This window comes from Rana temporaria, chromosome 13, assembly GCF_905171775.1.
Source record: "Rana temporaria chromosome 13, aRanTem1.1, whole genome shotgun sequence".
NCBI lineage: Eukaryota > Metazoa > Chordata > Amphibia > Anura > Ranidae > Rana > Rana temporaria.
Window position 1 is genome coordinate 708,132 of NC_053501.1, and position 24,448 is coordinate 732,579.

At 50.7% G+C, this 24,448-nt stretch overlaps 1 protein-coding gene across 3 annotated transcripts in view; it reads right to left on the reverse strand.

The window, feature by feature from the left end:
• Positions 1 to 24,448, reverse strand: part of UNC79 (unc-79 homolog, NALCN channel complex subunit) — a 218,786-nt gene that overhangs the window by 132,189 nt on the left and 62,149 nt on the right. For all 3 annotated transcript variants that reach the window (XM_040333248.1, XM_040333247.1, XM_040333246.1), the window contains 7 exons: positions 24,159 to 24,389; positions 20,130 to 20,320; positions 19,398 to 19,521; positions 17,308 to 17,448; positions 9,651 to 9,872; positions 7,262 to 7,489; positions 1,533 to 1,686 (listed from right to left, as the gene is read on the reverse strand). In XM_040333248.1, the coding sequence (XP_040189182.1) occupies positions 1,533 to 1,686; positions 7,262 to 7,489; positions 9,651 to 9,872; positions 17,308 to 17,448; positions 19,398 to 19,521; positions 20,130 to 20,320; positions 24,159 to 24,389 (1,291 nt within the window). The remainder of the gene's footprint in view (positions 1 to 1,532; positions 1,687 to 7,261; positions 7,490 to 9,650; positions 9,873 to 17,307; positions 17,449 to 19,397; positions 19,522 to 20,129; positions 20,321 to 24,158; positions 24,390 to 24,448) is intronic.

A 24,448-nucleotide genomic window follows, 5' to 3' on the forward strand; every position in this document is an offset into this window, starting at 1 on the left:
ATACCTTCGATGTTTTTTTTTTTTTTTTGAGAGTAGTCTCCTATGCTACATCAGTCCAGAGCGTCCTCACCGTTCCAGAGACAGGGAGAGACACCTTGAATCCGGGGGGGGGGGGGGCCTAAATGATCTTTCCCTGTCCCCCAATCTTCACACACTGGAATTTTTACCAGCTTCTCACGGTCACGTGTGCGTTATCGGTACAGTCCAGAGAAGAGTAATGAATTTTTGGCCCTCCTTCACCGGTCTAAGTTTCCCCTCAAAACACTAATGCTTCAATGCCCAGGCCTTTCCCCTGTCCCCCAGTTTCAAAAACTAAAGTTTTTCCAGCTTCTCACGGTCACGTATGCATTACCGGTACAGTCCAGAGAAATAGTAGTGTGTTTTTGGTCATCCTTCACCAGCCTAAATTTCTCCTCAGAATGCTAATGCCTCAATGCCCATATCATCGGTGTTGTCGTTAATTCACCTAAATACAGGGGTAATTAGGTAGTTCATAAGAGGGAAGATCAGAATTTATATTGCCCTAGATTTCCCTCCTGTCTGACTCCGCAGACCATCCAGAGCCATTCAGTAAGGGCTGTGATCATATATTTAAATATGCCCTACAGAGAACAGGCAGTGTAAAGATTTTTGCACCAGGTGGTGAGTTCAAATGAACCAGCTATCAAACTCTGTCCCAGTGTGGGTTATTCATTCAATTGTATGTTACTTATATTTCACTTTGCATTTTGTGTTCCCTTCATATACAGTTCTCACAGGAATCTAACCCAATAGACGATTAACATCTAATTATTTTCCATTTTTACACAATAAGACTCCTTATGATGTGCTGGTGTACTGGTGTATGGTAATTCCGGGGGACAGTATTATAACCGACGGGAGGGGGGGGGTCACGGGGGGGGGACCCGCTCGGAATCGGCTCAACTGAGCGCCTCACCAGACCCTTTACTTTTCCTCCTGCTCCACTGCCCGGCTACGAGCCTCCGATGGGTTTCTGACAGCCCCTGAAGCGCATATCCCCACTCAGGCTGCTGACATCGGTGCTGAGAACGCAGCAGCTTCCATTTCTCCAGCGCTGCGTATCCAACGGGGGCTCGTTCACTGGCGTTTTCCAGGTTGGTATTCCCGGTCCCAGGCGGGGATGCGGCGGGGTTGCGGCACCCGCTTGCTTCTCACAGATCGCACGCTGTGGTCTGCGAGGTCACGAGCGGTGCCGACGGAGCCTCAGAGCGGCGTGTGTCTCCTGCCGCCATCGAGCCGTCCTACACCTCCCACCTCACTCGCGCTACGTCACGTCCTCATCGCCTGGGGGAGTTTCTCACCTAAACTCAAATTCCTATTGCAGGGGATGCCTAAAAAACAAACTTGTATCCTAGTGCAGACTTCTAGGAGAAATCAGTGAGCCAATCCCAGAGCAGGAAACAACATTTTGAGGGGGGGGGGGGGGTGCAGTGTACAGAACGGTCCCAGGGCACCATATGAAGGCGGAGTTCCCCTTTAAATAATGGGAAGTATTGATTGGGTGGTCATACTTGTTGTGTTGGTGGGTCCCGCGGTCTCGGGGTGAGTTCCGGGATTGTCGGCGTGTTTCTTGGCGGGATTCTCCTCCTCTTCCCCCTCGGCGGCGCCGATGATAAATTCCGGCCGGGAGTATAGCAGACTCTCCTCTAGGCTGTCAGTCGGCTCCTGGAAGGACAGATGGGGGAGGGGAGGGGGGGGGTATCAGAGATGAGATCCGCCATGATGAGCACATTTTCAAGATCAAAAGCCGTATAAAAAGAAACATATTTATCACATTTGCATTCCTTTTACTCTCATTAACCAACCAGAATCCGAATCAGCTCCTTCCCGATCCTCCATTGGGTATCATTAGAAGGACGCCACCTGCTGGATTTTTTGAGTAATGCCCGTTTTCCATGAACGTCACTTCCGCCCAAAGCTCTTAAAGTGGATTTTTCTTTTTTATTGCATTTTAGTTTAAATATGAGATGTGAGATCTTTTTGACTCCCGGATCTCACATTAAAGAGGTCCTGTCATTAACCCCTTCCATACCGCGCCTATTTTGGCACTTCGCTCCTTCATGTAAAAATCATCATTATTTTGCTAGAAAATTGCTCAGAACCCCCAAACATTGTATATATATTTTTAGAAGACACCCTAGAGAATACAATGGTGGTCATTGCAACTTTTTATCTCGCACGGTATTTGCGCAATCATTTTTCAAATGCCTTTTTTTGGAAATAAAAACTGTTTTATGAATTAAAAAATATCAAAACAGTAAAGTTACCCAAATTTTTTTGTATAATGTGAAAGATGAAGTTACGCCGAGCAAATAGATACCTAACATGTCACACTTTAAAATTGCGCACACTCGTGAAATGGCGCCAAACTTCTGTACTTAAAAATCTCCATAGGCAACGCTTAATTTTTTTTTTACAGGTTACCATTTTAGAGTTACAGAGGAGGTCTAGTGCTAGAATTATTGCTCTCGCTCTAACTCACGCGGCGATACCTCATATGTGTAGTTTGAACGGTGTTTACATATGTGGGCGGGACTTACGTGTGCGCTCGCTTCTGAGCGCGAGCTACCGGGGACAGGGGCGTTTAAAAAATATATATATAAATATTTTATTTTACTTAATTTCTTTTTATCTTTACACTTTTTTTTATATATTTTTATTTTTTGATCACTTTTATTCCTATTACAATGAATGTAAACATCCCTTGTAATAGGAATGGTGTGTGACAGGTCCTCTTTATGGAGAGAGGCGGGGTCAATAAGACCTCCCCCTCCCCCCACATCTCTCCTCCAGGCTGGAAAGCATGAGATCGAGAAAAAAAAAATCACCGATCTCATACTGACAGCCGCGATTGCGGCTTTGTTTACTTTCGGGTACCCCTGGCGTGACGTCATAACGTCGCCCCGGGGCCTCTGACGGTCATAGAGACCATCCGATCACCGGAAATCTCTATGGTCTTCGTCCAGCGGGGCCGATTCGTTCTCTGGGACTCCGATGGCACGGGAGAGCCCGGAGAAGCAGCGGATGTCGGCGTGAAGGGGGGGGGTTGTCCCCTCCCACCGCCTATAAGAACGATCAAGCGGCGGAACTGCCCCTATGATCGTTCTTATGGTGCGCAGAATCTCCGCCAGAAAAGAATGATATCTGAATGATGCCTGTAGCTCCTCCCATCATCCAGATATCACCCCACAAAGTCCAGGACGTGATGTGACGGCACACGGTAGGGGAGTGGTCAAAGAGGACCTGTCATGCTTTTTTTTCTATTACAAGGGATTCATTGTAATAAAAATAAAAGTGACCCAATTATTTTTTTAAAAGGATAGTGTAAAAAAAAAAAAAAAAAGTTAAATAAATAATATTTTTTTTTTTTTAAATATAAAAATGAAAGTGCTCCATATGTAAGTTGCGTCCGCATACGAAAACGGTGTTCAAACCGCACATGTGAGGTGTCGCCGCAATCGGTAGAGCGAGAGCAATAATTCTAGGCCTAGTCCTCCTCTGTATCTCAAAACTGGTAACCTGTAGAAATTTTTAAATGTTGCCTATGGGAAATTTCGAAGCATGACGTGTTGGGTATCAATTTACTCGGCGTTATATTATCTTTCACAAAAGAACATTTTTTTTCTCCAAAAAAAGTGCGCTTGTAAGACCGCTGCGCAAATACGGCGTGACTAAAAGTATTGCAACGACCGCCATTTTATTCTCTATGGTGTCTGAAAAAAAAATATATACATTGGCCCGGATTCACAGACAGCAGGCGCACATTACGCCGCCGTAACGCAAATAATATACGCTACGCCAACGCAGCGCAGAGAGGCAAGCATGGAATTCACCAAGCCAGTGCTCCCAACGCTGTGCTGGGTTTCGAAGGCGTACGCCGGCGCAGGTGGAAGTGGGCGTGAGCCATGCAAATGAGGCGTGACCCCATGGAAATGATGGGCCGAGTGCCAGACAGATACGTATCACGAACTGCGCATGCGCCAAGACGTGGACGCATCCCTCTGCGCCTGCTCAGAAACACGTGGGAACAACTGCCTAAAATGCGCCGGATCACTGCGTACGGCGTGAACGTAACCTACGCCCAGCCAGACACACTGGGTTACACCTCCTTTATTGGGAATAACTTTATGCCGGACGTACAACTTACGCGCACTGCGTCGGGCGCACGTATGTTTGTGAATCGCCGTATTTCACTCATTTGCATATTTGAATGGGTAATCAATGGGAGCGCCACTATGCGTCCAGCCTAAATGTGCGCCAAACCCTACGTCGGCGTAGGCAAGTTACGCCGGCGGGATGAAGCCTGTTTTTAGGCGCATCTTAGTTTGTGGGTCCGGCGCACACGTACCCCGGGCGCGCATTTGCACTACGTCGGCGTAAAGTGCTTTGTGAATCCGGGCCTGAATGTTTGGGGGTTCCAAGTAATTTTCTAGCAAAAAAAAAAAGATTTTAAACACAGAGTCTGAAAAGTAGGCCCGGCCCTTAAGTGGTTACGCTGACTGGGAGCGCTGTTAAGCCCCGCCTTCCTGAACCCCGCGTTCGGCTTGGAGTTCTTCCTTAACCCCCAACTGTCTCACCCTACCGGCTGCTCCTGACCTGACGTGCAGCCGCATTTTCCAGCTCTGCATCACCAGCCCCCAAGGTTCAGCCTGTCAACATCCAGTGCCACGCATGCTCCTCCTGTCCCATGCCGCGGTCTGTGTAAATCTCAGGACTGGATGGACGGTGTTGTATTCAGCTGCCCGGAGTTCAGCTTTAACCTTCATATCCAGTAATTGATGAGTGATATACGAGGCGTACGCCCCCGCCTGTCCCTCTCTCTAATCAGAGAGGAGCTGATCCCTGAAGAGCTCCGCAGGCACTTCATAGGACGGTGAGTGATGTGAGTGTTTGAGGATTCCACGGACACTTCCATCAATCCCCTCCCCCCCCCCCCCCCCCTCCCTTGTTAATATCCAGTCATTTGTCACCAAAGTTGCTGAAACAGTAACAACAGATCAAGTCCGCCAACCGGAAATTCAGCCCATCAATCACGGCGATCTCCGCAAGCGTGGCGGCTCAGCACGGGGCCCGGCTAAAACGTGCGCATCAATAATCCCGCTGAGCCGCCGTGTGTTCCGGAATATCCCTCAAAGTGTACGGATCATTTTTCAGCCTGACAGCGCCAAGAAGGACGGATTACGGGAAGGGGGGGGAGGGGGAGGTGTTTGTACTACAGCGAGAACAGCGAAAGACGATTCTGCTCGCCCCGGGGGCCGCGACGCACCCATGGAAGGCGCCTTTTAACAAGTTCTTGTAACAGTCATTTATATTTATTTTAAAATCTGCCTGGTGATCCTGCCATGAAGGTCCTTGTACAGGCACTTCCTGTTATAGGGTGACAACCAGGGGCGGCCTGTTTAGGCGCCGCCCCCCCATCCATGCGTCCGACCCCTTTCAGGACACCGGCGCATGAATTCCAATGTGGTGGTGGGGGGGGGGGGGGTTTTGAAGCACCGATTCGGGCCAGAGGCTATAATAGGCTTCAATATAGGGTGGGTTCAGGTCGCAGAGAGTGCGCTCCGATCTCATCCAGGTGCGGTTCAACAGCGAGTGAATATTCGATCCTCCTCCCGGGCCAATCAGGAAGCGGGATTTGACACCGGTCACCCGATTGGCTGAAAGGACAGGCAATCCTATTGGACGCCTAGGAGGAGGAGGAGGGGAGGAGCTGGAAGCCGCCATGGGAATAAAGGACACAAAGCTGCTGCACCGCGTTGGCTGCTACCCGCCACTAAGGGGGTAAGTGCCAGACCGACCGGCAAACCGCCGCGGGGGGTGGGTGCTGCTCGGGGGGGTGCTATTTAAGCAGCTTAGTTCATTTTCTCCTTGCCCTTGTGTGGTCTATGATCTGTAAGTGCTTCCCTCCTGTGCTCTTGTGTATGACTTGGCCTGGCTGACTCCCCTTCTGATTCCTGTTCCTGATTTTTGCGCCCGACTATGCTGACTTCTGGTTTCCTGACCCCGCTCTGGCATCCAAACCCTGGCTTCTGTTTTTTGATGACATTCCTGAACTGTGATATTTTTTCCATTTTATTAAAAGTGTGATTTTAGATTCCACTTCCTAGGTCGGATTCACAAAGAGTTACGCCGGTGTATCAGTAGATAAGCCGTTGTAACTCGGAATCTAAGCCCGTCCTAAGTTTAGGTGTATGCTCAAACTGAGATACACTTAAACCTATCTAAGATACGACGGCCTGCGCCGTCGTATCTTAGGGTGCAATATTTAGGCTGGCCGCTAGGTGGCGCCTTCGTTGATTTTGGCGTAGAATATGTAAATGACTAGATACGCCGATTCATGAACATACGCTTGCCCGTCGCAAGCAAAGATACGCCGTTTCCATAAGAGATAGGCCGCGTAAAGATAAAGCTGCCCCCTAGGTGGCGTAGCCAATGTTAAGTATGGCCGTCGTTCCCGCGTCTAAATTTGAAAATTTTACGTTGTTTGCGAAAGTCGTCCGTGAATGGGGCTGGACGTAATTTACATTCACGTCGAAACCAATACGTCCTTGCGGCGTACATTGGAGCAATGCACACTGGGATATGTACACGGACGGCGCATGCGCCGTTCGTAAAAAACATCAATCATGTCGGGTCACCAATCATTCACATAAAACACGCCCCCTCATCCTCATTTGAATTAGGCGCGCTTACGCCGGTCCCATTTACGCTACGCCGCCGTAAGTTAGGAGGCAAGTGCTTTGTGAATACAGCACTTGCCTCTCTGACTTAAGGCGGCGTAGCGTAAATACGCTACGCCGCCGTAAAAATGCGCCGATCTACGTGAATCCAGCCCCCTGTCTCTGTCTGGTTTATGGTTCCTGAGAGTGGCGACATCAAACCCATCCGTCATGAAGCTCTGCTGTGTCCTTCAATGAACAGAAAAAAACTAGGCTGATGCTGTGATCCCGGGACATGGCCCAGGGCACCGAGGGCCAGGATGCGGGACTGTCCCGAGGGCCAGGATGCGGGACTGTCCCGGGATTATTCAGAATAGTTGGCATCCATGTACTCGGTGCTTTAGCAAACCCAATGTCATGCGAGAGACAAATCTACTATATAAATCTAGGCAAACATGTTGGGTGTTTCTCACGGCACTCTGGCATCTACCTGACAGTAACTCTTGCAGAAAAATCTCTGGGCAACAATACCGAGCGGGAAGCAGAGGTCCCCCCTGAGCACTGACAGCGGGATAACATACCACCAAACGGATCTCCAGCTTGGGCGCCAACCGTTCCAGCAGCTCGCAGGCCATCTGGTAGCAGAGGATGCTGGACTGACACAGGCTGCACTCCACCGCCTTCTCATCCTTCTGACAGGTGTGGGAGCCCCCCCAGGGGGCCTGGAACACGTTGTTTATGATGGAGATGACGTCTTTGGATAGGCTGTTCTCTAATCCCAGCGTGATGCCGTCATCTTGCAACTCCATCTGAAACACAACAAGCAGTTTGCCCCATTAGACGTCCCCCATATCTCTTCCACCAATATACCCAGGGATGCTCTACACTACAGCCTTGGTGCCCAATCTGTGGCCCTTGGGTCCCAGCAGAAGGGCTACTGATAAGGTAGTACAGCCGGCCTTCCTGGACTGGGCCCGGGTCCCATCAGTTCAAAAGGGGGGCCTGGGCACCGGCCAATCAGGAGGAGCGCCTGTACTGTCATATTGCTGAAACTGATCCTCTTGTGCCTTCCCCTGGAGCACTACCGGCTACTACTGCTGCAAGGGGATTGGTTCTAGTATCTGCACCCCCAGCCCCTGCTGTCCGAGCCACTCAGTGTGCCCATATTTCACCTGCTGTCTGGGCCCCCTGTGTGTCCCCCCTTTCACCTGCTGTCCAGACCCCTCTGTGTGCCCCCCTTCACCTACTGTCCAGACCCCTCTGTGTGCCCCCATTTCACCTGCTGTTCGGGCCCCCTTGTGTGACTATTTCCCCCACAGCACTTTCAGCTTTCCTAGATAGATAGATAGATAGATAGAGAGAGAGAGAGAGGAAGAGCGGGGAAGAGGAAGAGCAAGAGCGGGGGAGAGGAAGAGCGGGGAAGAGTAAGAGCTGGGGAGAGGAAGAGCGGGGGAGAGGAAGAGCGGGGGAGAGGAAGAGCTGGGGAGAGGAAGAGCGGGGGAGAGGAAGAGCTGGGGAGAGGAAGAGCGGGGGAGAGGAAGAGCGGGGGAGAGGAAGAGCTGGGGAGAGGAAGAGCGGGGGAGAGGAAGAGCGGGGGAGAGGAAGAGCTGGGGAGAGGAAGAGCTGGGGAGAGGAAGAGCGGGGGTAGGGGAAGAGCGGGGGAGAGGAAGAGCGGGGGAAGAGGAAGAGCGGGGGAGAGGAAGAGCGGGGGAGAGGAAGAGCTGGGGAGAGGAAGAGCGGGGGAGAGGAAGAGCGGGGGGAGGGGAGAGCGGGGGAGAGGAAGAGCGGGGGTAGGGGAAGAGCGGGGGAGAGGAAGAGCGGGGGAGAGGAAGAGCGGGGGAGAGGAAGAGCTGGGGAGAGGAAGAGCTGGGGAGAGGAAGAGCGGGGGAGAGGAAGAGCGGGGGAGAGGAAGAGCGGGGGAGAGGAAGAGCGGGGGAGAGGAAGAGCTGGGGAGAGGAAGAGCGGGGGAGAGAAAGAGCGGGGGAGAGAAAGAGCGGGGGGGAAGAGCGGGGGGAGAGGAAGAGCGGGGGGAGGAAGAGCTGGGGAGAGGAAGAGCGGGGGAGAGGAAGAGCGGGGGAGAGGAAGAGCGGGGGAGAGGAAGAGTGGGGAAGAGGAAGAGCGGAGGAGAGGAAGAGCGGGGGAGAGGAAGAGTGGGGGAAGAGGAAGAGCGGGGGGGAAAGGAAGAGCGGGGGAGAGGAAGAGCTGGGGAGAGGAAGAGCGGGGGAGAGGAAGAGCGGGGGAGAGGAAGAGCTGGGGAGAGGAAGAGCGGGGAGAGGAAGAGCGGGGGTAGGGGAAGAGCGGGGGAGAGGAAGAGCTGGGGAGAGGAAGAGCGGGGAAGAGGAAGAGCGGAGGAGAGGAAGAGCGGGGGAGAGGAAGAGCGGGGGAGAGGAAGAGTGGGGAAGAGGAAGAGCAGGGGGAGAGGAAGAGCGGGGGAGAGGAAGAGCTGGGGAGAGGAAGAGCGGGGGAGAGGAAGAGCGGGGGAGAGGAAGAGCTGGGGAGAGGAAGAGCGGAGGAGAGGAAGAGCGGGGGGAGGGGAGAGCGGGGGAGAGGAAGAGTGGGGAAGAGGAAGAGCAGGGGGAGAGGAAGAGCGGGGGAGAGGAAGAGCTGGGGAGAGGAAGAGCGGAGGAGAGGAAGAGCGGGGGGAGGGGAGAGCGGGGGAGAGGAAGAGCGGAGGAGAGGAAGAGCTGGGGAGAGGAAGAGCGGGGGTAGGGGAAGAGCAGGGGAGAGGAAGATTGGGGGGAGGGGAAGAGCGGGGGAGGGGAAGAGCGGGGGAGGGGAAGAGCGGGGAGGGGGAAGAGCGGTGGGAGAGGAAGAGCGGGGGAGAGGAAGAGCGGGGGAGAGGAAGAGCTGGGGAGAGGAAGAGCGGGGGGAGAGAAAGAGCGGGGGGGGAGAGAAAGAGCAGGGGAGAGGAAGAGCGGGGGAGAGGAAGAGCGGGGGGGAGGGGAATAGCGGGGACGCCGGGCTCTGTACCTGTTTTAATATGAGATCAAACATGAGGATAAAGCAGTTGAGATTCATCTCCTCGTCATCGCAGTCGAAGTCGTTGGTCTTCCCCACGGGGTGTCCGTAGTTTTTGAAGGGGCTCCGGAAAGGACTGCGCATGGGACTGCGGAAGGGACTGTGAAAGGGGCTGGGGAAAGGACTCAGCATGCTGTGCAGGACCCGGCGCCCCGGATCCGAAGCAATGCTGCTCTGTAAGGGAGACGGAGAACATATGCGTTAGGAATACCGGACCGATCACCACAAGTACTTTCTGCATCCAGGTGGACCGCGTGTTTTTCAGGACAAATTGTTGTTTTGTGTTTTTTTTGGCGGGAAACATTAATGGATATCTCCTGGTTTGTTTTTTATCGGAAAAACATTGTCCCAAAATTGTAAAAAAAAATATATTTTTTAAATGTAGATGTTTATTTCTTGTTACTACCACAACCCACCCCCAAAGAACAACCCGAAGCAAGTTCTCCCGACGATGGTCGCAGAGATACCACATCGGTGTATGTTAGTTGGCGTTTGTACCCGGAGTACCGCCCAGAAACAATAGTGCGCATTTTGTTTTATTTATTTTTTTATTCTACCTAAAAACACACCGATACAAATTTAACCACTTAAGGACCGCCTCCTGCACATTTACGTCGGCAGAATGGCACGGCTGGGCACAAGCACTTACATGTACGTCCTCTTTAAGTGCCCAGCCGTGGGTTGCGGGTGCGCGCGACCCAGTCCGAAGCTCCGTGACCGCGGACCCGATCGCCGCTGGAGTCCCGCGATCGGTCCCCGGAGCTGAAGAGCGGGGAGAGGTGAGTATATACACATCTTCCCCGTTCTTCACTGTGGCGCCGTCATCGATCGTCTGTTCCCTGATATAGGGAACCACAATCAATGACATCACACCTACAGCCACACCCCCCTAGAGTTAGAAACACAGATGAGGTCACACGTAACCCCATCAGCGCCCCCTTGTGGTTAACTCCCAAACTGCAATTGTCATTTTCACAGTAATCAGTGCATTTTAAATGTATTTTTTGCTGTGAAAATGACAATGGTCCCAAAAATGTGTCAAAATTGTCCGAAGTGTCCGCCGTAATGTCGCAGTCACGAAAAAAAGAGATTTTTAATACAGCTTACCTGTAAAATCTTTTTCTTGGAGTACATCACGGGACACAGAGCGGCATTCATTACTATATGGGTTATATGGAGTACCTTCAGGTGTAGACACTGGCAATCTCAAACAGGAAATGCCCCTCCCTATATAACCCCCTCCCATAGGAGGAGTACCTCAGTTTTGTAGCAAGCAGTATGCCTCCCAAAATGGTCCCCATAAGAGGGGTGGGAGCTCTGTGTCCCGTGATGTACTCCAAGAAAAAGATTTTACAGGTAAGCTGTATTAAAAATCTCTTTTTCTTTATCGTACATCATGGGACACAGAGCGGCATATTCATTACTATATGGGATGTCCCAAAGCAATGCTTACAATGAGGGGAGGGAGAACATCTCCAAGACAAAAGGATTTAATTTAGAGATATACTCAAATCATAATAAATCCAACTTATTTGAGAAAAATAATTTTAAATTTTAAATTTAACTCAAAAAAGAGGAGCCCCCGGAATCCGAGGGTCTCAAACTGCAGCCTGCAGCACTGCCTGCCCGAAGGCAGTATCAGTATTCCTTCTTACGTCCAACTTGTAGAATTTTGTAAACGTGTGGACAGAAGACCGGGTTGCCGCCTTGCAAACTTGAGCCATAGAGATCTGGTGGTGTGCTGCCCAGGAGGCGCCCATGGCTCTAGTAGAATGAGCCTTTAATGATACTGGAGGAGGCAACCTCTTCAAGCCGTAGGCCTGAGTGATTAATTGCTTAATCCACCTAGAAATGGTAGACTTTGCAGCTGCCTGCCCCTTCTTGGGCCCATCCGGTAAAATGAACACCACATCTGTTTTCCGGATCTTCTTTGTAGCTTTAAGATAGGCCTTCATGGCCCTGACAATATCCAAGGTATGCAGCAACCCTTCCTTTCTGGAAGTAGGTTTAGGGAAGAAGGATGGTAATACCAAATCCTGGTTCAAATGAAAACTGGATATAACCTTCGGTAGGAAGGAAGGATGAGGGCGGAGAACGACCCTGTCCTTATGAAAAACAAGATATGGTTCCTTACAGGATAAGGCCGCTAGCTCCGAAACTCTTCTTGCGGAAACTATGGCAACCAAAAATACTAACTTCCTTGTCAGTAGAACCAAAGGAATTTCAGCCAACGGCTCAAACGGTTGTTTCTGTAAACTTGACAGAACAAGATTTAAATCCCACGGACAAAGCGGGGATTTAACTGGAGGTCTAATACGTAAGACCCCTTGAAGGAAGGTCTTAACCAGCGAGTGGGTGGCCAGCGGCCGCTGAAACCACACTGACAGAGCAGAAATCTGTCCTTTGATTGTGCTTAATGCCAATCCTTTATCCACTCCTAGCTGGAGAAAACTTAATACTCTATCGATGGTAAATTTGCGAGAAAAGCCATCGCTTGGACTCACACCAGCCTACATAGGCCTTCCAGACCCTGTAATAAATCACCCTAGAGACCGGTTTCCTGGCTCTGATTAGGGTAGAGACTACTTTCTGAGACAGACCTCTACCCCTGAGAATCAGGGATTCAGCTTCCAGGCCGTCAAATTTAGATGCCGTAAGGCAGGGTGGAGGATCGGACCTTGCGATAGCAGGTCTGGCCGTAGAGGAAGAGTCCAAGGGTCTCCCACTACCATCTTTAGGATGAGTGAGTACCATGCCCTTCTGGGCCATGCTGGAGCTACCAGGATGACTGGTATGTGCTCCACCCTGATCCTGCGCAGCAGGCGGGGTAGTAACTGGAGCGGGGGAAACGCATAAAGAAGTTTGAACTGATGCCAAGGGCAAACCAACGCATCGGTTCCGCAGGCCATCGGATCCCTTGAGCGGGATATGAACCTGTCTAGTTTCTTGTTGAGTCTCGATGCCATGATATCCACGTCCGGCACTCCCCATCTTTGGCAGAGTGCTTGAAAGACTTGTGGATGCAGAGACCATTCCCCCGGCCATAGAGTCTGGCGGCTTAAGAAGTCCGCCTGAAAGTTGTCCACTCCTGGAATGAATATTGCCGATATGCAGGGCACATGCGCCTCTGCCCATAGGAGAATCAAGCTCACCTCTCTCTGAGCGGCTTGACTCCTGGTTCCCCCTTGGTGATTTATGTATGCCACGGCCGTGGCATTGTCTGATTGAATTCTCACCGGGAACCCCTGCAATTTTGACGTCCAAGCCCTGAGGGCTAGTCGAGCAGCTCTGAGCTCCAAGATGTTGATGGGCAACTGCTTCTCTGGCTTTGCCCAAGTACCTTGGCGAGTGCAACCATCCAAAATTGCTCCCCAGCCCGTCAGGCTGGCGTCTGTGGTCACTATCTTCCAAGCCACTGGGCTGAAAGACTTCCCCTTCAGTAGATTCTGAGGGTCTAACCACCAACACAGACTTTGTCGGACTCTTGATAAGAGCGGCAACGGGATATCCAAGGCCTGTGGCCTTCTGCTCCATGCTGACAGGATGGCTGCCTGTAGGATGCGAGTGTGGCTCTGGGCGTATGGTACCGCCTCGAACGTGGCCACCATCTTGCCTAGTAACCTCATACATAGGCGAATAGTCGGTTCTTTCTTGCTTAGAACCAGTAGGATTAATTCCTTGATGGCTTTTACCTTCCTCAGAGGTAGGAACACTCCTTGTTGTTCTGTGTCTAATCTCATGCCGAGATATTCCAACTGCCTTGTGGGCTGGAAAGCTGACTTTTCTCGATTTAGGACCCAGCCGAACCTCTCGAGGTATTGGACCGTGAGGGCCACTGCTCGCTCCAAGCCGGGAGACGAGTGGTCTATGACTAGGAGGTCGTCCAGGTATGCTAGGATCGTGACCCCTTGGATCCTTAGCTTGGCTAGGATCGGAGCTAGGACCTTCGTGAACACCCGGGGGGCCGTAGCCAACCCGAAGGGAAGCGCCACGAATTGGAAGTGACGCGAAGCCACCATGAAGCGTAGATATCTTTGATGTGGCTGATAAATTGGAACATGAAGGTAGGCATCCTTTATGTCTATGGACGCCATGAAGTCGTCCTTCTGGAGTGTGGCAGCTGCTGACCGCACGGATTCCATCCGAAATGAGCGGATCTTTAGATATGCATTTACCATCTTTAGGTCCAAAATTGGCCTGACATCTCCATTGGGGATGATGAATAGGTTGGAGTAGAAACCCAGCCCCTGTTCCAGGACTGGCCGGAATCCGAGGCGGATCGTTTGGAATCCTCGACTCCTGGAAATGAGGAGGAGGAAACCTTAGGAAATCTAATTTGTAGCCTGTGGCCACGGAAGACCGTACCCACTCGTCGGGAATGCTGGCTTCCCAAATCTCTGAAAAGAGTCGCAGCCTTCCCCCCACCTTCGTGGGTGGGGGCGCCCCTTCATAAGGTTGGCTTGGGGGCTGGTTTTGCTGGTTTGCGAAACCACTGCCTTTTGCCTCTAACAGCCTGTCCTTGTGATTTGCTGTTGAAGCCGAAGTTTGCTTTTGCAGGAGGCCGTCGATACTGCTTGGCATTAGAGGGCCCCTGCCCAGGGGAATACTGTCGTTTAAACGCAGGCCCCTGAACCTTCTTCTTAGTTGGCAAGAGAGTACTCTTGCCGTTTGAAATGGTCTGAATGTATTTATCTAGGTCTTCTCCGAAGAGTCGTCCTCCATGGAAGGGGAACCCTACCAGGAGCTTCTTGCATGGGGGCTCAGCCTCCCAGCTTTTTAACCATAAGAGTCTTCTCATATGGATAAGGGATAACGATAAACGTGACGCTTGCTGGATAGAATCCTTGATTGCGTCTACCGTAAAACATATGGCCTTAGGGACATCCGAAAATTCTTCTGCCTGCTGGGCAGGAATAAGTTTAAGCATCTGCTTAAATTGATCCGATAATGCTTGAGCGACCCCAATCGCAGCCACAGCTGGCTGTACTACTGCCCCTGCAGTAGTGAAGGAGTTCTTAAGTAGTGCTTCCAAGCGCTTATCAACTGGATCCTTGAACACCTGTATGTTTTCTACAGGGCATGTTAACGATTTGTTAACACATGAGATGGCTGCGTCCACTGCAGGAGTAGCCCATCTTTTGGAAAATTTTTCTTCCATAGGATATAGGACAGAGAACTTCTTAGGTGGTAAGAAGATCTTATCTGGCTTGTTCCAATCTTGGAACAAAACTCCCTCTAATAGAGGATGGATCGGAAACACAGCATTGCTTTGAGGCGCCCTCAGTGAGCCCAAAGCTGAAACCGTCGATACCTGGAGATCTGGTACTGGCAAGTTGAATGCCCTATGGACCAAGTCCGACAATCCTTGAATCCACCAGCTCTCCCTCAGGGAGACTGCCCCAGACTCCTCTGTATCCGGATCTTCGATCCCTGAACCTACTTGGTCCTTGTCCAAGAGGTCGTCCAATTCCCCTGAGGAAAGGACCTCCTCTTCTGAGGGTCCGCGCTCGGGCGACGGAGATCTATTCCGCTTACTGCCCCGCATAGCTGCGGCTATCATTTTACCCATGCTTTTCTGCATCTCTTTTAAAGAGGTGAGTAATACCTCCTCCGTGACCATCTTAGGGTTGGACTGACCCGCGTCAGCTCCAGCCCCAGATCCCGATGGCCCCAAGGCTCCCTGTGGGGAAAGCAGCGGCATAGCATTGTCCGAGACCTCAGACTCTCTGGGGGAATCCCCACCTCTTGTACCCTTGTTTTTTGATGCCATGGTACAATACCGAGGTACACCTGCTACTTATTGGTACCTGGGACTTATAAATAGTTAAATGCCCAAACACCTGTTTGGGGGATAAAAAATGCTTCCTCTCCCCTAGATGACACTTTTTTTTTTTTTTTTTTTTTTCTTTTCTTTCAAAAAAAAAATCTTTTTTTTTTTTTTTTTTTTTTTTTTCAAATCTAGGAAAGAAAAAACATTCTGTCCCCCTGAGTAGTATTGCAAGAAAAACTATGAGATGGAAAAGAAACAGCCTATTCCTAGGCTTGAAAACAGTCTTTCTGAAGACTGCAATATTCTTTCTGGCCACTGTGTGTCCTCGGCGCCCCGTGCTTGCCGTTCTGGTCTTTCCTCCTCAGTTCCAAAGTATTGAATGAGCTATATGGAACAAACAAGGAAGGGCCGCCCCTTCCTTAAGCCACTGACCCGCCCTTCCCCCCCAGCAATCTCAAACAGGAAATGCCCCTCCCGACAGGGGGGGGGTGGGGTTGGGAGGAAGGGACCTCTCTGCTCCAGCAAACTGCAGCCTGCAGCCTGGAACCATGAGGAGGTCGGCGTTTTGCCTGCTTTGCAGGCCGTGAGGAGGAAGACTGAATGGAGCATCGCCTGGAGGCTTGCAGGTAAGCACAGCTCTCTGACACACACATATACTTTTATATCACAGGCCCCACTCAATGCTTTTCCAACACTACAAGGGAGGTCACATCTTATGGGGAATAATACATATAGAGCCATCCTATCTTTATGATATGTGACTAGTTTGCCAGATGCAGTGCATAACTTTAGGCATGTCCCCTGTGACCCCCCAGAAAAAACCTGCTAAGAACCAAGTTCCGCAAGTTTTTCCCCTCACTTACCTGCTCCATGCCGCAGGACTTTGCCAAGCAAGAGGCCCAATCTTCCCCCATCTCGGTGGGGATGTCTAGACCTTCAGGCCCTGGGTTCCTATGAAGGATCCACTGTCCTGGGCCCATATAGCACCCTGGCAACAGAAAACTTTAGGTACCCAAAGGTTTCTAAGTTCTGGGCCCAGGGTCCAGCTCTCTAAAAAGAAAAGCATTATGGGCTATACCCCAAGGGTTTGGGGTCCGGTTACTGACCACTTTAGCGCTGAGGCTTTTTTGGACAGAACCGGTTAGCTCACCTAATCCCAAGGATGTGGAGGCAAGCTAAACCATGACTAACACCTAAGACACTGGCGGAAAAACTGAGGTACTCCTCCTATGGGAGGGGGTTATATAGGGAGGGGCATTTCCTGTTTGAGATTGCCAGTGTCTACACCTGAAGGTACTCCATATAACCCATATAGTAATGAATGCCGCTCTGTGTCCCGTGATGTACGATAAAGAAAAATCGCTGATCGCCGCCATTAGTAGTAAAAAAAAATAAAAAAATAAAAATGCAATAAAACAATCCCCTATTTTGTGAACGCTATAAATTTTGCGCAAACCAATCGATAAACGCTTATTGCGATTTTTTTTACCAATAATATGTAGAAGAATACGTATCGGCCTAAACTGAGGAAAAAAAATGTTTTAAAATATTTTTGGGGGATATTTATTATAGAAAAAAGTTAAAAATATTGCTTTTTTTTCAAAATTGTCGCTCTATTTTTGTTTATAGCGCAAAAAATAAAAACCGCAGAGGTGATCAAATACCACCAAAAGAAATCTCTATTTGTGGGGAAAAAAGGACGCCAATTTTGTCTGGGAGCCACGTCGCACGACCGCGCAATTGTCTGTTAAACTCACGCAGTGCCGAATCGCAAAGAATGTCACATCGATGTCCTTAGAGAAAGCCACATATCAGCAGAGGTAGGAAAGTCTTTCTTACCCGGTTTCCAGGAACGTTCCCGGATAAGTCGGTGATTCGGACTTTCCTCTGATTGGCCAGCTCCTTCACCGAGTTCACCCCATCAGAGAACATGCTGATCAACAGCTGAAGAGGGACCACAATGTCCAGTTCTGACAAAACCTGTGAAATGAAGAAGGGACAAGCACAACCTCTCATCACGCGGAAGAGACATTCATTTCTGTTATCTCGGAACCTTCATCTCACTAAAGCCCAAGGAGACCCAAGCTCGCCAAGGAGACTCATGCTGGCCAAGGAGACCCAAGCTGGCCAAAGAGACTCAAGCTGGCCAAGGAGACCCAAGCTGGCCAAGGAGACCCAAGCTGGCCAAGGAGACCCAAGCTGGCCAAGGAGACCCAAGCTGGCCAAGGAGACTCATGCTGGCCAAGGAGACCCAAGCTGGCCAAGGAGACTCAAGCTGGCCAAGGAGACTCAAGCTGGCTTAGGAGACTCAAGCTGGCTTAGGAGACCCAAGCTGGCTTAGGAGACTCAAGCTGGCCAAGGAGACCCAAGCTGGCCAAGGAGACCCAAGCTGGCCAAGGAGACCCAAGCTGGCTTAGGAGACTCAAGCTGGCCACGGAGACCCAAGCTGGCCAAGGAGACCCAAGCTGGCCAAGGAGACCCAAGCTGGCTTATGAGACTCAAGCTCCCCAAGGAGACTCAAGCTGGCCAAGGAGACTCAAGCTGGCCAAGGAGACTCAAGCTGGCCAAGGAGACTCAAGCTGGCCAAGGAGACTCATGCTGGCCAGGGCGACTCAAGCTGGCCATACACTAGAAGATTTTCCAACAAACATTTGAAAAAAAAAGTTTTTTAAATGGTTTTGCACAGAGTAGCCTGGATCCTCCTCTTCTCAGGTCCCCTGCCAGCGCTCCTGGCCCCTCCCTCCCGCTGAGTGCCCCCAGAACAAGCAGCTTGCCCTGGGGGGAACCAAAGCAGGTGCGCTCCCAAGTTCGTGGCTCTGTGTGTACTATTGTGATAGCTGTGATTGGTCAAAGCTATCACATGGTACAGGTCCGTTGTCATTGGCCCTGTACCATGTGATCACTGTGACCAAATCACAGAGATCGCAATAGTATGCAATGAATGACAGTCATTGTCAAAGCTATCACATGGTACAGGTCCGTTGTCATCGGCCATGTACCATGTGATCACTGTAACCAATCACAGAGATCACAACATTATGTGATGAATGACAGCCATTGTTTACAGCTGACATGTGATCGCTGTGATTGGCCAAAAAAAACAAAAAAACACTTGGAACAACATATTGGGCCACATATAACATCCCCCCAGGATAACAGAGCACTCACTCTGCCGTATTATTACAATAGGCCGGATGGGAAGTAGTTAATTACAGTGGAACCTCGGATTACGAGGATAACCCGTTCCAGGAGAACGCTTGTAATCCAAAGCACTCGCATATCAAAGCGAGTTTCCCCATAGAAGTCAATGGAAACAAAGATAATTTGTTCCGCATTGGCTTCTATTGCATGAAATACCGCATTTGGCCAGAGGCGCCGGAGAGACTCGGAAATACTCAGAAATACTCAGAGACAGCTCGGCTAAACTCGGGAACAGAGTATTTCTGAGTATTTCCGCACCTCACCGAACGGCTCCAGTGCCCCCTGCACCTCTGGCCAAATGCGGCACTGCACACCCCATTGGCTTGAATCCTAATAGTTTTGCGAGATGACCCTCGCAAACCGAGTCAGGATTTTTTTTTTTTAAAGTTGCTCCTCTTTCAAAACGCTCGTAAACCGCGTTACTCGTAAACCGAGGTTCCACTGTTTTAGTAAAGCATTAAATACTTATATTTTTATTATTATTAACAATAAAGAAGGACAATGACAGGAACATAAAGAAGATGTTCACACATAGAAGTCAATAGAAAACAAAAATAATTTGTTCCGCATTGACTTCAATGGCATGCAATACCGCATGTGGCCAGGGGAGTCAGATTTTTTTTTAAAAAGCTGCTCGTCTTTCAAAACGCTCGTTAACCGCGTTACTCGTTATCCGAGGTTCCTCTGTACTACGGTGGAGAAATAAGGAACGTATACAGGACACTCACGTGTAGCCAGAGTAAAGCTTGTTCCTGGACGGAGGATGGGTAGCCGGTGAATCGGCAGCTGATAAACCCGAACATCTCTTCCATGGAGAAGGGCAGCGGGCACATCTCAATATCAAACATTTTACTGCGAATGAAGCAGAGAAGGGTATCGGTACAGCGGATATCGGTACAGCGGATATCGGTACAGCGGATATCGGTACAGCAGATATCGGTACAGCAGATATCGGTACAGCGGATATCGGTACAGCGGATATCGGTACAGCGGATATCGGTACAGCGGATATCGGTACAGCGGATATCGGTACAGCAGATATCGGTACAGCGGATATCGGTACAGCGGATATCGGTACAGCGGATATCGGTACAGCGGATATCGGTACAGCAGATATCGGTACATCGGATATTGGTACAGCGGATATCGGTACAGCGGATATCGGTACAGCGGATATCGGTACAGCAGATATCGGTACAGCAGATATCGGTACAGCGGATATCGGTACAGCGGATATCGGTACAGCGGATATCGGTACAGCAGATATCGGTACAGCGGATATCGGTACAGCAGATATCGGTACAGCAGATATCGGTACAGCGGATATCGGTACAGCGGATATCGGTACATCGGATATTGGTACAGCGGATGGAAATCCCAACAAGGAACTCCTCCAATAACAGAAGTTTATGGTTGGGGGTTGACAGACGTACATTTCATTGTTACAGCGTTCTACTGACCTGAGGACCTCTCGGAACTCCTTGAGCTGGTGGTCCGGCACCTCGGTTCTGATGGCCTCGAGCCACTCCGGCATGATACACTCCCAGACCGGCTGGTTTATAACGTTATAAGGGATAAGGCACAAAATTCTATTCAGACCTTCCTTCAGCTGCGTGGCCGTGCTGCAAGACTTGTCCCAATATCCGCCGACCTGGAGGAGCGATACCGAAGAAACAATACTTCTATGAAGGACTAGGAGGCCACCTCTCACTCACCAGCAGGAGAAAAGCCTAAAAACCAATATAGAGCCACCACATCGAAGGACTGATCAGACGGGGATCAGATATGTGAGGTCAAAATGATGGGATTTGGCCAATTATTTATCGATTTAATCTCACCTATACGAGCTTGTTGGACATTCCAAAACCATGGCCATTAATAGAGAGTCCCCCCCTTTGTGGTTGTAACATCCCCCGCTTTTCTCAGAAGGCTTCCCACAAGATCCTGAAGAGCATCTTTGAGAATTTGGCCCATTTGTGAGGTCAGCTACTGATGTTGGATGAGAAGACCTGGCGCACCATCAGCATTCCAATTCATCCCAAAGGCGTTCCGTAGGGTTGGGGGTCAGGGCTCTGTGCAGGACACTCAAGTTCCTCCGCATCAAACTGGCCAACCAGAACATGTCATTGCAAATGATCTAATAGAATTGATGTGAACGGTACTCTTTAGGCTTTGTGGCCATAAACATGTCACTTCCTTGAATCTCCGCCATACACCTCAGACTTACAGAACTCCCAAATCTCAGAGAAAAAATAGACGACCCAGAAAATATTTTCAGTAGATTGTGATTTTTGAAGGAGCAAGCCTGCCCTCTAGTGGTGCCTCTGACCCACAACATAGAAGCTCTGCGGTGAGCTCTTCTGATAGAGCAGTGGTTCTCAACCTGGGGGTCGGGACCCCCTTGGGGGTCGAATAAAGATTTGCCAGGGGTCACCATATCCTGGGCTGTTCCTGAAGCCTGCACCGCTCTCCAAGCCTATTTGCGGCCACCCAGCAAGGCTACCCCTGCAGCCTGTGGCCACCCAGCTGGGCTGTTCCTGGAGCCAGCGGCTGCCCACTCAGCCTCTTTACAGGTGCCCATTCAGTTCATGGCATGGCTGGGGGGCAGAAAGCACTAAATGTCTGCGGGTTAGGGGCGCAAATTACTTGTCTTGCTTTGGGTGCTGACAACACACGCTACAAAAATAATTTTACTGTTAGGGGCCCCCACAACTTGGAAAATGTTATCAAGGGGTCACGGCACTTGAAGCTTGAGAACCACTGTGATAGAGGGAGGTTGTCTACAAACAGCTGGACAACCAAAGGCCACGCTCACATTTTCAGAGCACCTAGGGGGGCGATCAGGAGATCTTCCAGCTTGGGAGCCCCACAGCTTGTTTTTCTGAAACGTCTCTGTGTAAGCGGGCTTGGCACTTTCCTTCACTATGAAGCAGAGAAAGGGATGAACGTACCATGATAGAGGCACCATCCAGTGAGAACCACCATGGCACCATCCAGTGAGAATCACCATGGGAGGACCTGCATTCAGGTCTAGGCCCAACTTATGGCCACCTCCAGATCTCTGTGTTTTAGTGCCATGAGAATCCCGCTTGGTTTGTTTGTCCTGCACAGAGAAATGACCTCAACCCTACTAAACACCTTTGGGATGAACTGGAATACTGATGGCGAGCCGGGTCTTCTCATCCAACATCAGTAGCTGACCTGGGTACAGATTCCCACAGACACACCCGAAATCTGGTGAAAAGTTTTCACAGAAGAGTTGGGGATGTTTATGAAGAGTAGCCAATATTAATGGCCATGGGGGAAGGAGGACAACTCCATATTAATGGCCATGGGGGTAGGAGGACAACTCCATATTAATGGCCATGGGGGTAGGAGGACAACTCCATATTGATGGCCATGGGGGTAGGAGGAGGACAACTCCATATTAATGGCCATGGGGGTAGGAGGACAACTCCATATTAATGGCCATGGGGGTAGGAGGACAACTCCATATTAATGGCCATGGGGGTAGGAGGACAACTCCATATTGATGGCCATGGGGGTAGGAGGACAACTCCATATTGATGGCCATGGGGGAAGGAGGACAACTCCATATTCATGTCCATGGGGGTAGGAGGACAACTCCATATTAATGGCCATGGGGGTAGGAGGACAACTCCATATTAATGGCCATGGGGGTAGGAGGACAACTCCATATTGATGGCCATGGGGGTAGGACGACAACTCCATATTAATGGCCATGGGGGTAGGAGGAGGACAACTCCATATTAATGGTCATGGGGGTAGGAGGAGGACAACTCCATATTAATGGCCATGGGGGTAAGAGGACAACTCCATATTAATGGCCATGGGGGTAAGAGGACAACTCCATATTAATGGCCATGGGGGTAGCAGGACAACTCCATATTATTTTCCATGGGGGTAGGAGGACAACTCCATATTATTTTCCAGGGGGGTAGGAGGAGGACAACTCCATATTGATGGCCATGGGGGTAGGAGGACAACTCCATATTAATGGCCATGGGGGAAGGAGGACAACTCCATATTGATGGCCATGGGGGTAGGAGGACAACACCATATTAATGGGCATGGGGGTAGGAGGACAACTCCATATTAATGGCCATGGGGGTAGGAGGACAACACCATATTAATGGGCATGGGGGGAGGAGGACAACTCTATATTAATGGCCATGGGGGTAGGAGGACAACTCCATATTAATGGCCATGGGGGTAAGAGGACAACTCCATATTAATGGCCATGGGGGGTAGGAGGACAACTCCATATTATTTTCCATGGGGGTAGGAGGAGGACAACTCCATTTTAATGGCCATGGGGGTAGGAGGACAACTCCATATTGATGGCCATGGGGGTGGAGGGACAACTCCATATTGATGGCCATGGGGGGAGGAGGACAACTCCATATTAATGGCCATGGGGGAAGGAGGACAACTCCATTTTAATGGCCATGGGGGGAGGAGGACAACTCCATATTGATGGCCATGGGGGTGGAGGGACAACTCCATATTGATGGCCATGGGGGGAGGAGGACAACTCCATATTAATGGCCATGGGGGTAGGAGGAGGACAACGTCTAATTAATGGTCATGGGGGTAGAGGGGCAACTCCATATTATTGGCCATGGTGTTCACAGACATTTGGTCCCTCAGTATATATTCGTTTTTTATCATAGCTGGGACCAAATAATTTTTTTAAGAAAATTGGATTTTTTAATCGGGTAAATATAAACGATGGCACTGGAATAATTCATTTGGGTGGTTGAGCTCTAGGCTGATTTTTTACAAGAATTCCAGCCTATCTTTATCAGGTTTACGTAAAAAGCTCATGTATACAGAGCTCAGTAGCTTAAGCTAAATAGACCCAAATAGTGGCGTTCTCTCCCCTGTTCTAATCAAAGCTTCAATTAAAAAGAGAAAGTCTGAAGGCAAACCGTCTTCATGAAACTCGGATTTCTCTGACCGCCACTTTATATAAATAAAAGCATTGGTATAAAAATGTATAAAAGGTAAATATGTCAATAACATGGTGGGCGAGGGTCAGCCGTGGGCGAGGGTCAGCCGTGGGCAAGGGTCAGCCGTGGGCGAGGGTCGGCCGTGGGCGAGGGTCGGCCGTGGGCGAGGGTCAGCCGTGGGCGAGGGTCACCCGTGGGCGAGGGTCGGCCGTGGGCGAGGGTCGAGCGTGGGCCGGCCGTGGGCGAGGGTCAGCCGTGGGCGAGGGTCAGCCTTGAGCGAGGGTCAGGCGAGGGTCAGCCGTGGGCGAGGGTCGGGCGAGGGTCGGGCGTGGGCGAGGGTCAGCCGTGGGCGAGGGTCAGCCGTGGGCGAGGTTTGGACGTGGGCGAGGGTCAGCCGTGGGCGAGGGTCAGCCGTGGGCGAGGGTCAGGCGAGGGTCAGCCGTGGGCGAGGGTCAGCCGTGGGCGAGGGCCAGCCGTGGGCACAGAACGCCGCTCACCACCGGGCTCAGGACCTACCCTGGCGAACTCCATGGGTTTGGGCAGCAGGCACATCACCATGACGTCGAAGCGAATGTCGCACACCGTCTTCAGCCACTTGGTGACAAACTGAGGCTTGAGCTTCTCCACAAGGCTGCCGACCTCGTCGTCCATCATGTAAGCCGTGGAATGGAACCACTGGAACACCATGCTGACCAGTCGGGCGAGGCTCTCGGTGGGCGTGTTCTCGCTCGGCGTGCAAAGGCTCACCTGGTACCGGGATGACAAAAAGAGCAAAGAACGGTTACTGCGATGATTGGAGGGGTGGA